The 18,489-nt window shown below is 38.9% G+C and overlaps 1 protein-coding gene and 1 long non-coding RNA gene across 6 annotated transcripts in view; one reads left to right on the top strand and one right to left on the bottom strand.

The window, feature by feature from the left end:
- Positions 1-18,489, top strand: part of LOC130257749 (uncharacterized) — a 49,594-nt gene that overhangs the window by 11,012 nt on the left and 20,093 nt on the right. For 2 of the 4 annotated variants that reach the window (XR_008841379.1, XR_008841380.1), the window contains exons 2-3: positions 419-536; positions 2,092-2,246. This is a non-coding gene — a long non-coding RNA (uncharacterized LOC130257749). Of the gene's footprint in view, positions 1-418; positions 537-2,091; positions 2,247-3,594; positions 7,201-18,489 lie in introns of those variants that run through there. The other 2 variants (XR_008841378.1, XR_008841377.1) reach the window with 2 other exon arrangements.
- Positions 4,763-18,489, bottom strand: part of NFATC3 (nuclear factor of activated T cells 3) — a 61,919-nt gene continuing 48,192 nt past the window's right edge. Inside the window, exons 10-11 of one of the 2 annotated variants that reach the window (XM_056500571.1) lie at positions 15,271-15,372; positions 4,763-8,190 (exon numbers count right to left, since the gene is read on the bottom strand). In XM_056500571.1, coding sequence (XP_056356546.1) covers positions 8,066-8,190; positions 15,271-15,372 — 227 coding nt within the window. In that variant the 3' untranslated portion in view covers positions 4,763-8,065. The remainder of the gene's footprint in view (positions 8,191-15,270; positions 15,373-18,489) is intronic. The other variant, XM_056500572.1, reaches the window with a different exon arrangement.

An 18,489-nucleotide genomic window follows, 5' to 3' on the forward strand; every position in this document is an offset into this window, starting at 1 on the left:
GGACTGAGAGAGTGCCAGTAACACCGAATGAAGGTTTGACACTTGTTTCAACAAATTTGAGAGCTTGGGGGACATTTCCAGAACAGCTGAACAACTCAGCTCCTTGAATCTCAATAATGTGGTTTCTTTTTTATTGACTCCACCCCTGAGGATATTTTGTGTTGCATGGAGCCAGTGCTGATTCTGCTTGCTGGGCCCATCTGCAGCACATCTCTACTGTCTGCAAAATGGCCTTCAGTGAAGCCACCTGAGTGTATTTTGAATGGAAGAAACACCAGCTAGCTTGAAAGCTATCTTACAGACTGAGTGTAAGGACAATACTTAATTGCTTTCTAAATTTTTTCTACTTTGATTATGAACAACTGAGTCACTGTTTGAATATAATATTTAATGTCACTCAGAATTGTTCTGTTTTTAGGTCATGTCCTTCCAACCAAACAGGAAATTTTTTTGTCGTAAGTGATAGAATTCCATTTTACTTGTCTGGTCCAGATGGTGTTTGACCTGCAAATAGTTCATGTGCTGCTGGAAAAAAAGTGAGTTTAGTGTAATATATGAAAATGATGCAAATATATGAAAATGATACAATAGTCATGAACGCAGAGTCTTTGTGGGGGCAGTCTGGGCAGGAGGGCAGAAATGGCACAGAAAAATGGGACAATTTACATTGGAACATGGCCTGCTTAGCCAGTTTAACTGTTGCTTATCTAAATTATGATTTTTGCAGCTTTACTGCTATCTAAAAAGAATATCTAAGAAGAACTTAGAGATTTTCCTGCTTTCTGCTATAAAGTAGTTGAGGTCAGCCTTTTGTGGGAATGGAAGCCTGTAATTGGAGACAGACCTGCTCAGTAACCAAAATATTTTCTCTTTTTTCTTTTCCCCCTTTTCTCTGTCTTTTGTATGTTTTATATTCCTCTTTCTAGCTAAAGAAACCTTAGTATCCAGTGTCATTTTAGCAGCTGGATTAGTTCCCAAGGGTTTAGGCTTGGGCAAGCAGCATTTGAGTCTCTCAGCAAACTCTGCTGACAGCCATGAAATGTATGGCTGTGCCTCTCCAAGCCACGATGTCATTCAGCCTGGGATTTGGCCAGTGCTGCTTTGCTTGTTATCCTCCATTGTTTGTGCAACTTTTCCATTATAACTTCTGTCAGTGGTGAGGTCAGATGGCAATGATGACATTCTTGGCATAGCTTCTTTTTTCATATCCTTAGAAAAAATAATCCCATAGTAGCACTTAATTCAGTTTCAGTATTGCCTTATTTGTCCTATTGGCTTGATGGCTTATACTCTTCCAGCTACTGTGACTACAGCCAGGCAAATGTCACAGGGTGATATTTGCTGTTACTCAAATAAAGTTATCCTTGACCTCTCATATTTGCTTTCTGTTGAAGATTTTATGAGCAAATTTTTATTCCTGGTAAGGGAAGAAATGGTGGGAATATGTAAATGCAGAAATGCATGTACTGGCAAAACAGTGTGTGCTGATCAGTGCAGCTGGAGACAGAAACAACTGCAGCAGGAACTGATCACACAGCACAGACCTGAGCAGGAGCTGCTGTGACAGGCAGGTATGAGGATTAATGTCCTATGAGCAACCTTTCCACATGGAGACCCTGCCTAGAAAACACACAGGGTAAAGCTGAACCAATGGCAGCTAAACTGGAAATCTGACAGCAGATCTGCTGTCAACTGTAGCTGTTTCTGACCTTTAAATGCTTGTCACACCTTTATTATGATGCAATTCTTAAAATGGCAAACCTTGAAAGTAAACCTTAATTCATTAAATCATAGAAAACCATTGCTTTGGACAGGCTGTGCAGCAGCTCCTGAGGCACTTGTTCAAATGAAAGAAGACTGGAAAAATGTGTTCTTGCATCATACTTAGAGAATTTCCTACTTGAAAGCAGTGACATACTGACTGCTAAAAGTTTGTCTTGTCCATTTTCAGCACATTGCAAGAACAACTTGGCTGGTGGATACACCAGGGAGTTCTTGAGATATTTACAAACAGATCCTTTTATTGCTGGGAGAAAAAAAATAATGATGCATATAGGACAACAGCTTTTCTGTGCTCTGTGTTTGTTGCAGTGATGTTGCCACCTTGGGAGAGAAGAATCCATCACACCTTCTGTACCAAGCTGAAGTAAATTTAGGAAGGCAGCCCTGACCTTTCATGCCTTGTCCTAAAAAATGCTCTGTGCCATCCCAAATCCTTGATGTTGATGTTACAGCCAGAACCTCAGGTATGTGGAGAAGCTGGGCTTGGGAACTTTTGTCTTTGATTCCAGTCATTAATGTGTGGAGGTGTTTACTGAGAGAGGCTGCAGTTCTTAATATGTAGGGTGGTTATTGTTTTATATAATTGCCTGTTTTCTAGAAAATATTTGCCTTCCCCACCCTCAGGATTTTCAGCATGCTGCTTCCTTGTCTTTTCTGCTTTTCATTACAAGAAGGACCTTTCTAAGTCATCAGTCATTTATCATTCCACTGTCACAAGAACTTGGAAGAGTAGTTGTTCCCTTTTTCCTCCAGCTTACTTCATATGATACCACTGATTATCCAGCATTGCATTCCCAAGCAATATTTTCATATCAAGTCCTCTTTAGGTGCATCACTTTTCTTTGATCAAAGTTACAGAAAAGAACAAACACACACTAAAAACATTCTTCCAGCTCTTACCAGCAGGTGTCACAGCAATGACAGGAAGGAAGAGATAAGGTGGGTTTTTGGTTTTTTTTTTTTTAGTTCTTTGTAATAAAATCCACCAATGTAATGAAAACTTTAGATCTGCAGAAACAGCTTGAGAACTTGTATAGCCTGACTTTTTAGTGGATCAGTCTCTTCAAAAACAAGATCAATGGAGCATCCATGTCTTTGCAAAATAAATATTCTTTTTCTGTTGTTTCTGTATCTTAGTCTGTTTTTTTCCTTGTGTTTTCTTTTGCATGTAGCAGATGTTAACAAGGGTAACAGTAGGTTATTGTAAAATAATTTCTTAGAGGGTCTCTGCAAGTTACAATGCTCTGTATGTTAAGAATTACTGATTGATAAAAATTACCCTTTTAGCAGGCAGAATAAAGTTCAGTGTTAACTTCCTTTATAAGGAGAAGTCTGTATGCAAAACTATGCATGAATTTAAATATATTGAAAATCCTTTTTTCCATGGTCTTTTACATGCCTTAATACTTTACTTACTACAGCAGTGGCTAGTTCCTGAATACTATTATTGTAAATTAACTGAAGCCAAGGGGCAAAGAAAAAAGGTTGGGAGAAAACAGCTCAGCCCTCACCTTATTCAGTGCAATGGAGCACATGGTGGACTCAGAGCATACAGTGGTATTTTAAGTTAGGCAGGGAGAGAGAGGGGTCCAGAAACAAGCAGCAGAAGAAGACAGCAAAAGTAACATTGTGGAATATTGTAAGGAAATAGTGGATAAAATATGAGAATTAAAAAGCCTTGATTTCTGCCAGCATTCCCTTTGGCTTTGGGTCCTAAATGGACAAACTTCTGGTTACTCTTCTAAAGGAGCTGACTTTAACAGGACACTCCTTCTCTCTGATTACCTGGAGCACCAAACCCATGTTTTGCAGGGTAGAAGTGACGTTTTCACCCTGCCTGGAATAAAGCAAGAGCAGTGCGTGTGTCAGTGCTGAGCTCTACCCGCCCTGGCGTGACTGCAGATCCTGTCCTGTGCCACCCCATCATCCCGAGCCGACAGCCTCCGGCCCATTTGCATCTGAAAGGCGGCTTGAAATGACCGCAAAGGAGACGCAGTCAATGGCTTATTGCTGGTGCCGGTGTGTGCTAATTATACCCTGGGTAATCACCCTACAGAACATGTGAACAGCTCTCAAACTGCCCGGGCTATTTTTACTAAAGCTCGGCTATATTTACCGCGCATTCGGCTGGTGGCACTCGAGCATCCCCTTTCTGGAGTATTTATAGCTGAGAGCAGCGCTGAAGGTAATGGGCCGGGACAGGCGCTCCGAGGGGGGCTAATCCCAGCCTGGCCCCATCCCCGCGCCCCTGCTCCTGCCCTCCGGCCAGGTGACCACGGCAGAGTGATGCCGCAGCTTTTGCTTCCCTGTCCGGTTTGGAACAGTCCCACACTCACTGGGATTCCAGGGGGAAGGAAAGGGCCCGGTAAGAAACAGCAGGGGAGATAAAAACCTGTCCAGTAGCTCCAAGATCACCGAGATGAGATACACATTGCAAGGCCTAACTTTGCCTACAGGGAATTCCCTCGGTACTGCTTGATCAGCCAGGATTTGGCAAATAATGTAAACTTTGCTGGAATTTCACATTTATTTCAGAAACAATTTCAGAAACTACATCTTGCCTAGGGCAATATACTTTCAGGAATGGAATTTTTTTTTTTATTGTGAACTTCCTTGAATAATTATTTCTGGAAAAATCTTTCAAAATAATCTTGTGATTGTCTAATTGGAACAATGACACTCGCAAATGGGGAAGCAGCAGTATTGTGCAGACTGAGACTCTGCCAGCACTGCTGAACACTTCGTATGTAGGTGGAGGTTCACTGGTGCTGGCTCTAATCTGAGCCCCAAACTCTCTATCAGATTGTTCAAAATCACCACTCTTGCAGGGAGAATAGCCAATGTCCTCATTTCTTCTGTCCAGCCTGGCACAGCTGGTTACTGCTGCATCACAAACGGAGTTTCTTCCCATGTGTCTGGTTCTGCATTTTAAATAAATGACAATGCATTTGCATTATTTTTATTTATTTGAACACTATGATTTAAGAGCCTAAATGCAAGTTTTTCCCTTTATTTCTGCAAGTAGCACTGCAATCATAACTTACAAAAATGTTTAAAATACAAAATGTACATGAAATTACAATACAAGGCTCTGTAAACATCTAGAACTTAATCTTTATTGTCCCACATTTTTAAATATAAAACTTCAATTTGAATGATTTCCGAACCTCAAGGAATGACATCCATTATGAGTATCAAAAATAGAGTTTCAAAGCTTTGTATCAGAACAAAACTGCTTTTTCATTCTTTGGTTTAAAAAGGGTGGCAGTTCCCCTGATAACAGGTAAGTTTCACCACAGAAATTCAGATTGCTAGTTGATGGTAATTTCAGAACTCACCCCTGTCCCCCTGGATTAATATGCTACCCCTTTGTTTTTTTTCCCCTAAACATTGATCTTTGACCTCATCATTAAGGCTTTCCTTCAGGATAATCTAAGTTATTAAAAATTTTTGGAAAAGTACTCAGGGAGAAGACAGGACTTAAGGACAAGGAAGTGGATGCCAACAAAATATTAACAGTTGCCGGGTTTTGTTGTTTAATTCAATTTGCATAGTCCAATAGAGATCGTGTGCTTTTTATACCACTAAAATTATACAAGATTAACAGTCTTTATCTACGTTATCACACAAGCTAAAACAAAATTAAGACCCTTGTATTGAAGCTTTTACAAGGCAAATACAAAACTGCTTTAGTATCCAAAGCTATATTTTTTTAAAATTTCATTTTTAAATAGGAAAGCATTTCTATGTCTACAGGCATCAAGGTATTTAAAGGCATCAGAAAATTTAGTGCATAGCAACTCCGGATTGTTTGGGCTCCTATATTTTAGGTACAGTGTGAATTCCAGCTACGTGGAGAACTTGCAAGGAGAGTCTGTACCAGCAGGATAAAGGAGCATAAATCCCATACAGTATGAAAAGCTTTTCACTCAGAATTCTCCTACAAACAATGGTTAATGCAAAAGACCCAATACGTGAATGAAAACTGGAACATGCCTTGCCACCAACACACACTCTGAGACAATTACATAGTTTACAGCATTGTGTGGTTTGGTTTGTTTTGAAGGTGTTAAAAACATAAGTAGATGTAATTCTGAGCATGTGAGTTCTTTGTAGGATCTTCAATGTACACGAGTAGAGGACAGAGTAAAGCACCATTGCTGAGGGACAATTACAATATCACACTTTTCAGATTCCAGCCCTGCCAATTATTTCCTGCAAATGTCAAGATTGACACCACTGAACAGTACATTCAGAAAAAGGATGCTTAAGATTCCCAGCAGGTACATAGTGGCCTTGCAGTAAATTGTTTGAAATAATTATGAAACATCAAGTTAGTAGCCTCAGGCTGCACTCTTAAAGGAAGGACATGATAAAACTACAGTTTTACCTACGTAATATATGGTCTTTAAAAGTTCATTATTCAGCTATTACAGAGATGTGATTACAGCTACTGTAATGGTATTGCTTGGGCACTGACTTCCCCCAGGTGTAAGGTTCTGCCAGCAAAAGGCTCAATGGAAAGTTTCCCCCACCACTGTTTGCCAAAATGCAACATCAGCAGAAACTGTGTTTACTCTCCCAGGTGTTAAAACTCAACACTGCTCTCCACTGTCAGACCCTTTCATTCACTTGAAGTCTATGGAGGGCATGTGCTCCCCATGTGCTAAACTGCTAAAATGGCCACACTTGTCTGAACTGGATCAATGCAAATATACTTTCCAATTTTCTACTTCTTTATGTTAATTCACTCTTAATTTTGATTAGATTGTCATGGCTCACCCAAATGAGCAACTAGTAGGAACACCTTGGCTGTTCTGAGTTCCATGTACTGCTGACCTTCTTTTCCATGACTGGTATACCCTTTGTGTTCCATGGAGGGAAGCTCTGTTAATGAGTGGTTCCTGGGGGAGGCAAGTGTGTGACCTCCACAGCCAGTGTGGGATCCTCTCCACAGTGTCTAATTGGAAAGGCCAGAGATTTTTAAGTAATGACATAGAATGTTTCAAATTCATCAGATTATGGAGATAGGGGAGACACATCCTCAGAGCACACCATGGAGTTTACTGCAGCTGTGATGAATTTTGAGTATTTCTTTGGAAACTCCTGCTTTACACCTTTAAAATTAAACATGGACACATCATACTCCCTAACCACTAATTCACAGTAAATTACTTTTTAGCAAACTGACATTTACAAACAGCCTGAATTGAAGGAACTGTAACTGTCATCTCCTTAGGACTTCCAAGTGGCATGGTCGGCCATACAGCATATAAAAGATACAGATGTGATCAAATGATTTATTGCATTGAAAACTTAAATGCCACTGAATTGGTGATTTCAAAACCATATTCTGCAGGATTAATGGGAACATTCAGAACCTCAGCAAACATTAAATTTTCTCCTGTATCTAACATAGCTTTGATGTTGCTGTTCTTTAACCTAAAATCCTAATGCTCAAATCTGATTACAAATGTAACTTTCTAAGAAAAAAGCTATTTCAAGAAGGAGCCTGTGCTAATAAAGATCAGGAAGATTATCCACAAAGTTATAAAAGTTAAATTTTGGAATGTAATTTCTATCCCAACACTTTCATGATGGAATGGTCTTTTTGCAGCCTATCAAGTAACATCTTCAGTTTATAAACAAGTGCAGATCTACATTTGGCTTTGCTTCCTATGAATCTAAGAAAGAAAATGCTACAATATTCATATACACAATGGCTTCCGGTGGCATTGGCTTCAGATGACAGGTATGATTTGCCACTGGAAGGTCTTATTAAGAAAAAAATTAAACAACAGAAGCTTTAAAGGCTTTCCAAAATGACCAAAAAGGTGTTACAAATCATCAGTTACAAACTATACTACCTCTAAGGGCAAGCAGCACACTGAAAATGTGCATTAAATCTTCCACGTTCAAGACTGTGAATATTATAAGAGCAAACTAACATCTCCACACATCTGAAGCATTTAAAATATAAAAGTATTCTATTTAAATGCAAAAAGCAAAGCTTGTTTGTAACTTTAAAACAGTTAAAATATCTGGTGTCGATTCTGTGTGTCCATTTTAAGAAGTCTCTTTACAGCATCTGAGGAACTATAATTAAAATGCTCTGTCTCTACATCAAAAATGTAACCCACTAAAAGGGCTTTGCAAGGATCCACTGTTCCAGTTCATAAAGGCCACAGAGTTGGAAGCACAGTAAGTCTAAAGAGGAAGAGGATGAAGAAATATTCAGAGAAACTGTGAAGTTTTCATGGATGTTGAGCAGTTAGCTTATCCATTACTGGATTCCATCAGATATTCTTGTCTCCAGAGATCCAGGACACGGACGTGCAGGCTGGCTGGCCGCTGTTGTTCCATGTGACACTGAGATCTGTGACATATCTCTTCCTATGATCTCATTCACTACAAAAAAAAGAATTACTATTAAAAAGTTTTTATACTTTCCAAAAGGCAGAACTCATCAGTATAATCCTTTTAAAAAAGAAATACTTTCAGTGCTAAGCCTTGGTGCTGTTACATAACAGGAGATGAATGAGGAGTCTGGTTCAGCAACAGTTAAGCAAGTGGGGAAAAATGTCCTGCCATAATCCATGCTGGAGACTCCCTAAGCTCCTTGAAGAAAATAAGCACATGAGTATTCATGACACGCAGGTAACTGAAAGGTACAGCACAGGTCAGGTTTATCAAGATTTCCCCACAGAACTCCTGTTCCAAACTGTGACAAGCACAACAAATAACTCTAACAACTCCTGGCTCTTTCAGGCTACTTACAGAACTTCCTCAGAACACGGATTCAGGTTAATAGAATATTCTTTTTAAACACTACATATCTATTAATGAATATTTGCATTTCTGAAACCACAGTAACTAAATTTTATATGCCAATTTGTCTACAGTGAAAATTTAGGATGGACTAATATCATCCATGGATGGACTAATATTGTGTATCCATGCGCGTCAACTTCAGCAAAGTTTAATCATTGTACTATTTAAAAGTGAGGGATACCTCCATGAATGTGACAAAAATAACCCAGGTTATTAAGAAATTACAATCTTGGGGTCTTACTCTAAATCCTATGTAACTGATTGCAAGACAATTGAGGTTGGAAGATGATAAAAATTATCATTTTAAAGGCTAAGTGTAAAAGCAGTGATAGAAATGTCTATTTTACAAAAATTGACCTTGGTAATGTTATCAAAGAAAACTGAATAACATTCTACATGTGAAAAATATCACACTAAATAATAATGAATAATTTTAGAATAATATTGGACTACAACCATGATCTATATTATTTCACTTCTAGAGGCAATGAGGTCTGTTGATTCCCATTACTGAGTGGGCAGTAGGTTATCTCTTTCTCAGCAAAACTTTGAATGGCTGAATTATAGAGGCTTTTCCTTAATCATTGGCATGACTTTGCTTGAACCTTCTATAAACAGGTATTTAATGGATCCTTTTCTTGACTGAGGACCATTTTTATGTTTAGAATGTTTTGTTCTGCTAATAAGTTGCTTCTGTTGAACATCTTAACAGGTTTGGAATCCAGGCTTTTGCTATTTTGTTCTCCATTTGGTAACTTTACAGAACAGTGTTGATGCACTTCACCACCTTCCTTAATGCTTCCTTAATTTTTCATAGCAGGATTTAGTTTCCTACCAACCATTCCTGTCTGGTAGAAACATAACAAAATCAATCTACAGGTGGTGTAAATTGCTCTTTATGTTTATAGCACTGAACAGCCCAAGCATTGCCCTTTGTGGCAGCAGGATCATAAGTGCTTCTGAAAGAAAATGTATTAATATTGTGAATAGATTGAAGTCCATGTAACATAGAAAATCCAGCTCTGAAAAGAGGTTGTGTCTATATCCTTTAAAGTCATTCAAGAAGGTGTTAAAACACCTCCTGCCACAGCCCTGTGTGTAATGGAGAGGTGTTTGTTATCCACAAGTCGATCACTGCAATGCTTTTCTCCTCAGGAGTCCAAGGACAGCTTGTTACACATATGGTATGGAACCCAAAGGTTCTAACAGGTCACACATGCTATGGAAAAGCCAATTCCCTCAAGCATTACAAGATTTGCAATTTATCTGGCTTCAAAAAAAAACCTGTCATTCAATGAATTTAACTGCACTACAACACTGGAAATCGTGTGACTGCAGGGAGGGCACTTTCCCAAGTATTTTTGTTAGGCCAACAGAATGCTTAAGTAAATATCTGCTAAAAAAACCTCACTACTTAAAAAAAAAACAAAAAAACAAAAACAAATTATACATGGTAATTCATAAGAACTGTGCTCCACCAGCTTCTGTCAGGGCATTTATTAGCTTGCTTTAAGGACCTCCAACAGCTCTTACCTACTGAACAGCAGCTTTGTGCAAATTGAGTGCCTCAGCTGTTCAGTACTGCTAAAACTTTCATGAGTGCTACAGTAAAAACATATTAAAAATAATGACTTGAAGTTCAATATTCTGAAATTCTTAGTTACTTCCTTAAGTTTTGATGGCTGATCTGTATCTGTATCTGTCTTATCACCATCAGCACAAACTGGTCTGTCCTGCAATGTTTTGTGGTTCCCACAGTCAGAGGTGTTTAACTGAACAGCACGTAGCCACTGGCACTGCATTCTTAAAACACATTACACTGAAGACAATAGCTGGCCACATGGGGTTTTATTTGCCAAATTTCTGCAGAAGTCATTAGGTAGAATATTAAAGCTACAGGTTAGTTGGTGTTGCTTTGCTCTAAATAATCACTGATTTGTTTATATGAAGCTGTTTTGTAGCTCAGTGGGTTTTTTTGCAATACTTTTTAGCATGTGGTGAATACAGATTTATCTGGATCACTTGTCAAAGTGACTTTATAAGAACTGGTAATTTATAAATCCAACAGTATTCAAGTGTGTTTTTTTCAAAATAAGTATGTAAATCAGTGTTCTGCCAGAGCACCTTGCAGGCCTCAAAAAAAGAGGCCAAAATGCTTTTCCTGCTGTGTCTGGCCAACGTGTTTTTTCACAAATCTTGGCCTCCCAACTAACACATCTTTCTATTTTATAACATCCATTTCAGCTGTCTGGAACTCTGTACACAACAAATGGACTGGGGTTGGCCTGCAACTCCAGAAGACTCTCCATTGATTAGATGAGGGTAAAAATAAAGGCTTCAAAGAAAGCAGAACTTGCAGAAGGCAGCAGCTCAGATCAGTCTCTAATCTTTCATGGCACATATAATAATCATATAATACCAGCATTATCAGAACTTGTCTTTCTGATGGGGAATGGTATAAATTAAAGCAGTTTAAATATAAATCTTGTAGTCAGTAAGAAGAGAGAAAATCCTGCATAAAAATGTACAAGGCTGAAGGCGAAATCATACATCGTTTTCCTTTTTGTATTAAAGACTAAAAGAGAAATCCAAAGGCCAGTATTTGAATGCATATGTCACCTTCCTCCAATCAGGGGCAAGCACACAATGTGCAATAGTCTGTGATTTAAACTGAAAACTTAATTCATGCACATAAATACAGGTTTTCTACAATAATGTCTAGCAAAACTCAAGTTCTTCAGGTGACAAATTGGGAGAGAAGCAAATTCCAACAATTCTGAGAAAGGACAAGCTCAGGCTCTATTGCTGATGCTTTACAAACAAATTAGAATTTATTTACTTTTAAAAATACGCTTTATGCCACCTCTCCTCATTTTGACTATGGGCTGCAGGGGCTATTTTGTCCTAAAAATATAGCTAGAAAATTTCCTACTTCCTTTTGCTCAACCTTAAGAGCCCCATCCCATTAGCAACTAGACACTGGGAAAGCAGCGTGCATGGCTTTGTTAAGCCTCCTTGGCTTGATACCATTTCCTTTCTCCAGCACAAGTTTGCAGGGGAAAGCTGCAGAGCTTGTTTGGGATTCAGCAACACAGATCCCCAGGATGGTTTTCGTGTTCTCTGTGCTCTGACAGGTTCATGCGTGTTCTGTGGCTCATAGTTTGCTGCCTCTTTGGTGAGAGCCAATTTCATTAGACTTAGAAGAACAGTTGTGCAAGTAAGACCTTGGCTTTTCAGTCCACTGCCCCTTCCAGTTAAATCCTTGCCTGTTTGGTACCTGTGGTACCAGGTGTTGACTGCTGATCCCATAGCCTGGACCTCTACTCATTCCTTAGGTCAGGAGGAACCAGAAATGTCTTACACACCAAACCATTACAGAGGCCTTGCTAATATTTAGTAATCATTTGGTACCTTCTGATATCTAAAATCATTCTGGATGATCAGTGTCAACTGAGTGGATGACATAAAAATGTCACAAAGTGTCTTCTGTGCTAACAGTCCAGGTCACTGATCCTGAAATAATGACTGGAGCAGATGAAAAGAGAGAGAGGTGCAAACAATACACTGCATACACATGTGGCATATTCCTCCATACAACAGTGGTAACTGCACTTTGAAAACTTGTCAGATATGGCACAGATCAAATTCTGATACAGTGGGTTTTTAAGATTTTTTTTTCTCCTTTTTTTTTTTTTTTTTTTTTTTTTTTTTTTTTTTTTTAATATCGGGCTGTGAAATGGAAATTATTTTAACAACTTTTCTCTATGTAATTGACCTCTTTGGCAGTTTTCCCAGACTTCAGAATTTCTGCTGTTACTTTATGTGCAATAGTTTCACCTTTTCCTCCCTTAGTATTTATCTAGAATGTAAGCTGGCTGGCAAATTTACACTAACAGTTAAAAATAGATTGTGCAGAACAGAAGTTAAGTTGGTAGGAATAAAATCTGCTACAGACAGATTAGATTGGCCTGGTCAATACTGGTGATACTGCAATATTGCATTGCAAAGCTTTTCCCTCTCTGTGCTGCACTGAAGGAGCAACACACTGCACTGAGAAAGCACCAAATGTCAGATGGAGGCTCTAGCCTACAAAATTAAAAATTGCAAAATATGAAGCAGCATCCTAACATCAGTGTGGGTAGAACAGAGCAAAGTATCTCAGACTTTTGGATCTGCTGTAAAATAGGAGCAACCACTTACTGTGTTTTACTGGGTTCTTCCCATGGTTTTCACTTCCCATTGTGCTCTGTTTCCAGCTCCTGCTCACTGCACAAGAGGAAGCAGCTGGAGCACCCAGGCTTCCCCTTCCCCTGAGGCCCAGGGCTTTACCTTTGGTCACTGAAGGCTTGCACTGGACAGCTGACAAAGCCACAGCCTGACAGTCAAACTGCTCAGGATGAGCTCTCCACACTTTGCAATTTGCAATCCAGAGTTTAAAGACCTAAAGTTAGGTTGAACACCTCAGCCATTTGTGCAGTGAGTGACGCCCAGAGCTATGGGTGCTGATTTTAGCAGCTGTTCCAGCACTGACCAACCCCTCCAGAGAAATTCCCACCTACAGGAAGTGATCCAAGTTCACTGATTTGAACAGAACAAAGCTCTTGTGTTATGAAGCATGACATCAGCAGGAAAGCTGGTGCTTCTAATAATAAAATCCTGAATGGTTTGGATAAATTAACCTCCCCCAACTATGAATTTATAGTAACAAATTCTCTTAAGGTGTTTTTCAGGTGTTTGAATTTCTAATATCAAAAGCAAAGGCATTATCTTTTTAAATCAAATGTCAAGCAAAAACTAACATGCTTCTGAGTTGCTCTGTATCTAATATCCCCTCTCTGTGTGCTAAAACACAAATATTTTGTACTGGACCACAGTAAGTGCGCAAGTTTTTGTGCATTCCTTTCAATCAAATAGAGATATTTCCTCATGTGGGTTCTCCTCATGTTTTGGTACTCCCTGAAGAAGTCATCTCACCTACCCCTTCTATAAATCATGACTCAAGTATTCCATTAGTTACTTCCTGCCTTTGATCAGATGCTCTGATCTCCTGCAGCATACTAAAGTCACAGTTGCTCTCCTCTGCAGCAGTATAATTTAGAAGCTGTGCTCTTCCTAATTTAAGCCTGAAAGTAGGCTCTGTAAGAATTCTGTACTGGCAGTGGATACAGTTAACTTGTCTGATTTGACACTGAGCATTCTTCAAGGTACAAAACCATCCTACTTTCCTCTGTAATCCTATCTCTTGTATTAATACCACACGACATTTTCCAAATACATAAAATACCCATTATTTTAATTTTTAAAAATGCCATGTCTCTCAATTGCATTTGTCAAGTACTAACACTTGTGTATAAATGTGCATCTCTCTGGGTCTGGGTTTCTGTTTATGTGCCCTTTTTAAAAGGGACCTGTCAACATACATTTCAGAGGCCTAAATTTGGGGGTTGCCACCTATGTATTATTTTTCAGTTGGGGATAATGGTATTTGAGGGTTATTTTATTATTAGCCTGAATTTCCATTTTTCAAGAACTCCTGCTCTTCAACAATTATTCTGAACCTACCAGATTGTGAATTGCACAGGATATAGTAAATAACAATGAAATTATCTAAGTTACAATTCATATTTTACTAATTGATTTGCTGTTTCAAGACATAGGAATGTCAGCTTGGTGTACAGTCCTTACTCTGGCTTTGCCATTCCAAGTAGGTGCTACTTACCTTACTAATAACATTTTGATAGGTAAGGAAAGCAGAATTAAGTTTCTTGAAAGCTGGCAAATGACCAGTGTGGTTTATTTCAGGTTCACAAGCAAGCTTACAATCAGCCTACACAGTAACTGTGTAAGTTTTATGAAGAACTTGGTTATTTTACTGTTACCAAATCTATTGTACATTTACAGTTATTAACCATTAAAATCTATGGAGAAAGTAGAACATGTTATAAGGATTTATAAGGTATTTGTATGTGTACATGTATTGAAAAAAAAGGAGAGCATAGTTCTTCTATAGCATTTTAGGCATGTTTGTAATAAAGTGAAAACCACTAAAGTCTAAACACAAACAAGACCAATATAACATGCAACAATTTCTAATATCATTAGTATTCAGAAGAGTCAGAGTGCATAATTATCTTGCTTGTATGTGAAATAAAAAAGCTGAAAAATAAATCCAGACATTCTTATCCAATTATAGTGCATATTCAACTCTAAATCTAGTTATGAACTGGTATTCCTAATACTCTGACTGGTGGTGCATGCCACTGTATTCCATCTATTTAAAATGACATTGTTTCATCTTTTTGAAAAAGAGAAACATTCCAAATTTCTAAGTTAACTGATCTGGCCACTCTTCTACCTTGTCCATATTTGGCTTAAGATTTTTGTATTATTTTCTGCTGTTTTACTAGATCCTACAGCACTCAGGAAGTTCTGTGGCAGCTCTGTACACTTTGAGTGGAGGTTTTACTGAAGGAGTGTACACCTGGTTCACAAATGCTAAATTTCCAACTATTTCAGAATACATAGGTGTCCAGTTACAGCAGTACTTCAGTATTACACAGTGCTTTTCACTTGCAGCTCTTAAAACTCTTATAACACTTTCCCCTTTCCTTCGTGCTCCAATTTCAAACATTGAAGCATTTCAGTAAGCAGACTCACCCTCTAGATTTTCCACATAGGAGTTGGACATGAGTGCTGAATGTTGAGTCCATTTCTCTGTTGAACCTGATGGCTGGTATTCCAGGTCAGAGATAAAACTGTCTGTGTCAGAGAAGAAGACAGACATAACTACTGACTGGACTAAACCAAGAAGTTACAGTTCACTCAACCAGGAAGTGATTTTCATTTTTCTTTTTTAATAGCACTAAATTTAAATACCCCGTTTCATTCACAAACACTATGTATGTGACATATGTAACTATTTATAAGTTATCAGAGTGCCTATTAAAAACAGTATCACTTTTCTTGTATATTTACTTGTATAGTTACTTTTCATTCAGCAGCCATTCATAAAGGTAATGGTTAATCTTCTGGGTGTCTGCCTAGGTGTATCATCATGTATTTATACTACTTAAATTTGATTTTAGTATTTGTGTTTACAACACTCCTCCTTCAGTTTTCTCAATATGCTTTACTTACTGTGGTCAAATTAGAAGTACCCGTGGCCCTTGACAGCAATTCCAGGGTGGGCAAAAGAATCTCAGTAAACAAAACCTTTGGTGCCATTTTCCCTCTCCCCCAAGCACAGGGAGCTGCTGGCTCCCCTTTGCTGTCCCACTGCACACCCTGCCCAAGGCACGGCTCTGCAGCAGGGCTACCACAGCTCCAGGCAGAACACCAAGTGTTATCTTGGCTCCCTCAGACCTGGCCCACCTGAGAAACCCTGCAGCTAGTGCAGAGCTGCATTTCATGGAACTGCTTTTCCTAGAGAAGAAATCAATGTCAAATAGTGTGTGCTTTATTTTAACCAACAAGTCTGTGTTTATTCACTTGTGATTAGTGGCTATGCAGAGCTTAACACAGGGTTGGATTCAGGTTTTTTTCCTGTCCAAGACAGGGTTGCAAGTTTAGTCAACTAGGCTTTAACACAACAAAATTACTCTGGACCCTTGCTAATTTGTGCCTTCTGGATAGAGGCCCACACTTGTTTTGCCAGCATAGTTTCTAAGCCCTGCTTAGGGATGACTCCTGGGAGAACAAAGGAATCTACTCTTAATTCCTTCTGAAATTCAAGCAGCTCAAATTACCTCTTTGGGTGACTTCTTATGTTTAATTGTTCAAAGTGTAAAGTTACATGTGTTTAAATGGGAAGTGGAAAGCATTATCTGGGTTTCAATGAAAATGTCCACTGCCATTGTGAAGGAAAGGATACATTAAGGATAAATTCTTGTCAAATAATAGGAGATAAGAAAATATCATTTTCCCCCATGAATTATGACAAAAACAGCAAGAAAGTGATATTTAAATAAAGATCTAATGAATCCGGGAGATGGGGAGGAAACTGCATCGTGATGAGACAAATTAACTGTATCAACAACCCTCTTTAGAAAGGTGAAGCTTTCAAAAGAGCAGACAACAAACACTGACAAAAAGCCTCCAGAGAGAACAGTGGAGTTCATTAGCTCATAAAGCAACAGCCTCTGCTTCATAAAGACAGCACAGCTTATACGGTAAGGATTATATGTCACTCTGGCAGGGAAATATGTTTCTGAGCATTTTTTCTAATTAATTTAATACTTAGCAAGATCCTGAGGTTTTTGTGTGCACTACCAAAGCTGCTGACAGTGGTGAGTGTTTGCTTTTATCAATCCCTGACAAATTGTGCCATGCACAGCACACACAGCATCTCCAGCCAGCACCTTCTGGAACAGAGCATGCACTGCCTTCGGGCACACACTGATTCTTGTTTGGGAAACGTGGGACATAAAGCAACAGCCTTTTCAACTGTGTGATACAGCATAAAGATTTTGTTCTACACACACACCTTAGACAGAACTTGAGATACCAGAAAAATATACATTAAAAATACCTAAGTACTTTGTAATATCCTAAACATTTGAGAAAGCTTTTTAGTACCTTAAGCAGTACTAAAATGTACTCTGTAACCAAAGAATATAAAGCCAAAATGAAAATTAGGAACTTGAAACAAAAATCAAGAAAAAACACACCCGGTAGATCTGTTTACCTGATCAAAAATTTGTACTTTTTTGAAAGACCTCATTGTTCTGACTCACTCTTTAAGGAAAGAAAGATTAAGAAAAGCTTTAAACCCTCAATTATCAGCACCTGGTTTGGGTCAAAGCAGGAAGTCAACTTAAAATTAGAGTTCTGTTATGGATACAGGCAGACCAAAGAGCTCCTGGAGTCATCCTATTTGGTTTTTGGATCTCTTCCTACGGGAGTCAATTAATTTCCTGTTTTTGTAGCACTATCTGATTAAAAGTTTAGCTTGTGTATCCTTTACTACTGCTGAACTGAAGCAGGATGTGTGGGCTGTGGGACATAATCTAGATGTACTGGTTTTAGAAAAGCAAATTTCCCAAAATATTCTAAAATGCATGATTGTCTGCTGTGCTGCTTCAGTGAGTAGCACAGAGTGGAGTTTTTTTAATATGCATCACAAAAAGAAGTTTGATACAAACTGTGTGTTTTAGAGGACAGGTGAGTGAACTACTCTCCTGACAGAGGGAACAAGGATCGGCAAACCTTAAGGAAAATTATGGGCAGACTGCAGCACACGTTTCCTGGGACACACACCTTCTGTCAGCTCCAGACAGAACTCTACCAGCTGAATTTATGTGAAGAATCCCTGCAATTATGTCACATTGCTTAGTGCAGTATATTTAGCCTGGTTTTGACTCCATATGACCAGCAAGTGTCAACTCTCCCTAAGAAAAAAGAGGAAGCTGCCAGGCTGTAATTAACCCTCAGTCATCTGTGCTGGAGCAGCCAGCTGAGACCAAACCAGGCACACGTCAGGCCATGGCTGCTGTGGCACACTACCACAGACAAGCCTTGCAAGACACCATTACAAGCCACAGGCCAGGCTTGCTTTTAGTAATTTCAGGTTTAATGCCAACTTCACTAAGCAATACTACTTTTTTTTTTTTTTTTCAATTAACTGTATGGAATGTTGCAGTATAGTTTTCCTGTGCACATTATATTTATAGCTGTACAGAAAAACTAAATGTGCCTGCAGAATCACAGCATCAGCTGCTACACTAACAAATACCCTGCTCATGGCTTGGCTAGTGCTGTCACACTCTGCATTTCTGTATCCTGGTGAAACCAACTCACTGCAGTCATGTTTACCTTTTCTCTCATACAAGAGAGAGCTGAGTGTGACACAGAATTCAGCGCAGGGCCAGGCAGTGGAAA

The sequence above is a fragment of the Oenanthe melanoleuca genome, chromosome 11, assembly GCF_029582105.1.
Source record: "Oenanthe melanoleuca isolate GR-GAL-2019-014 chromosome 11, OMel1.0, whole genome shotgun sequence".
In the NCBI taxonomy this organism is placed as follows: domain Eukaryota; kingdom Metazoa; phylum Chordata; class Aves; order Passeriformes; family Muscicapidae; genus Oenanthe; species Oenanthe melanoleuca.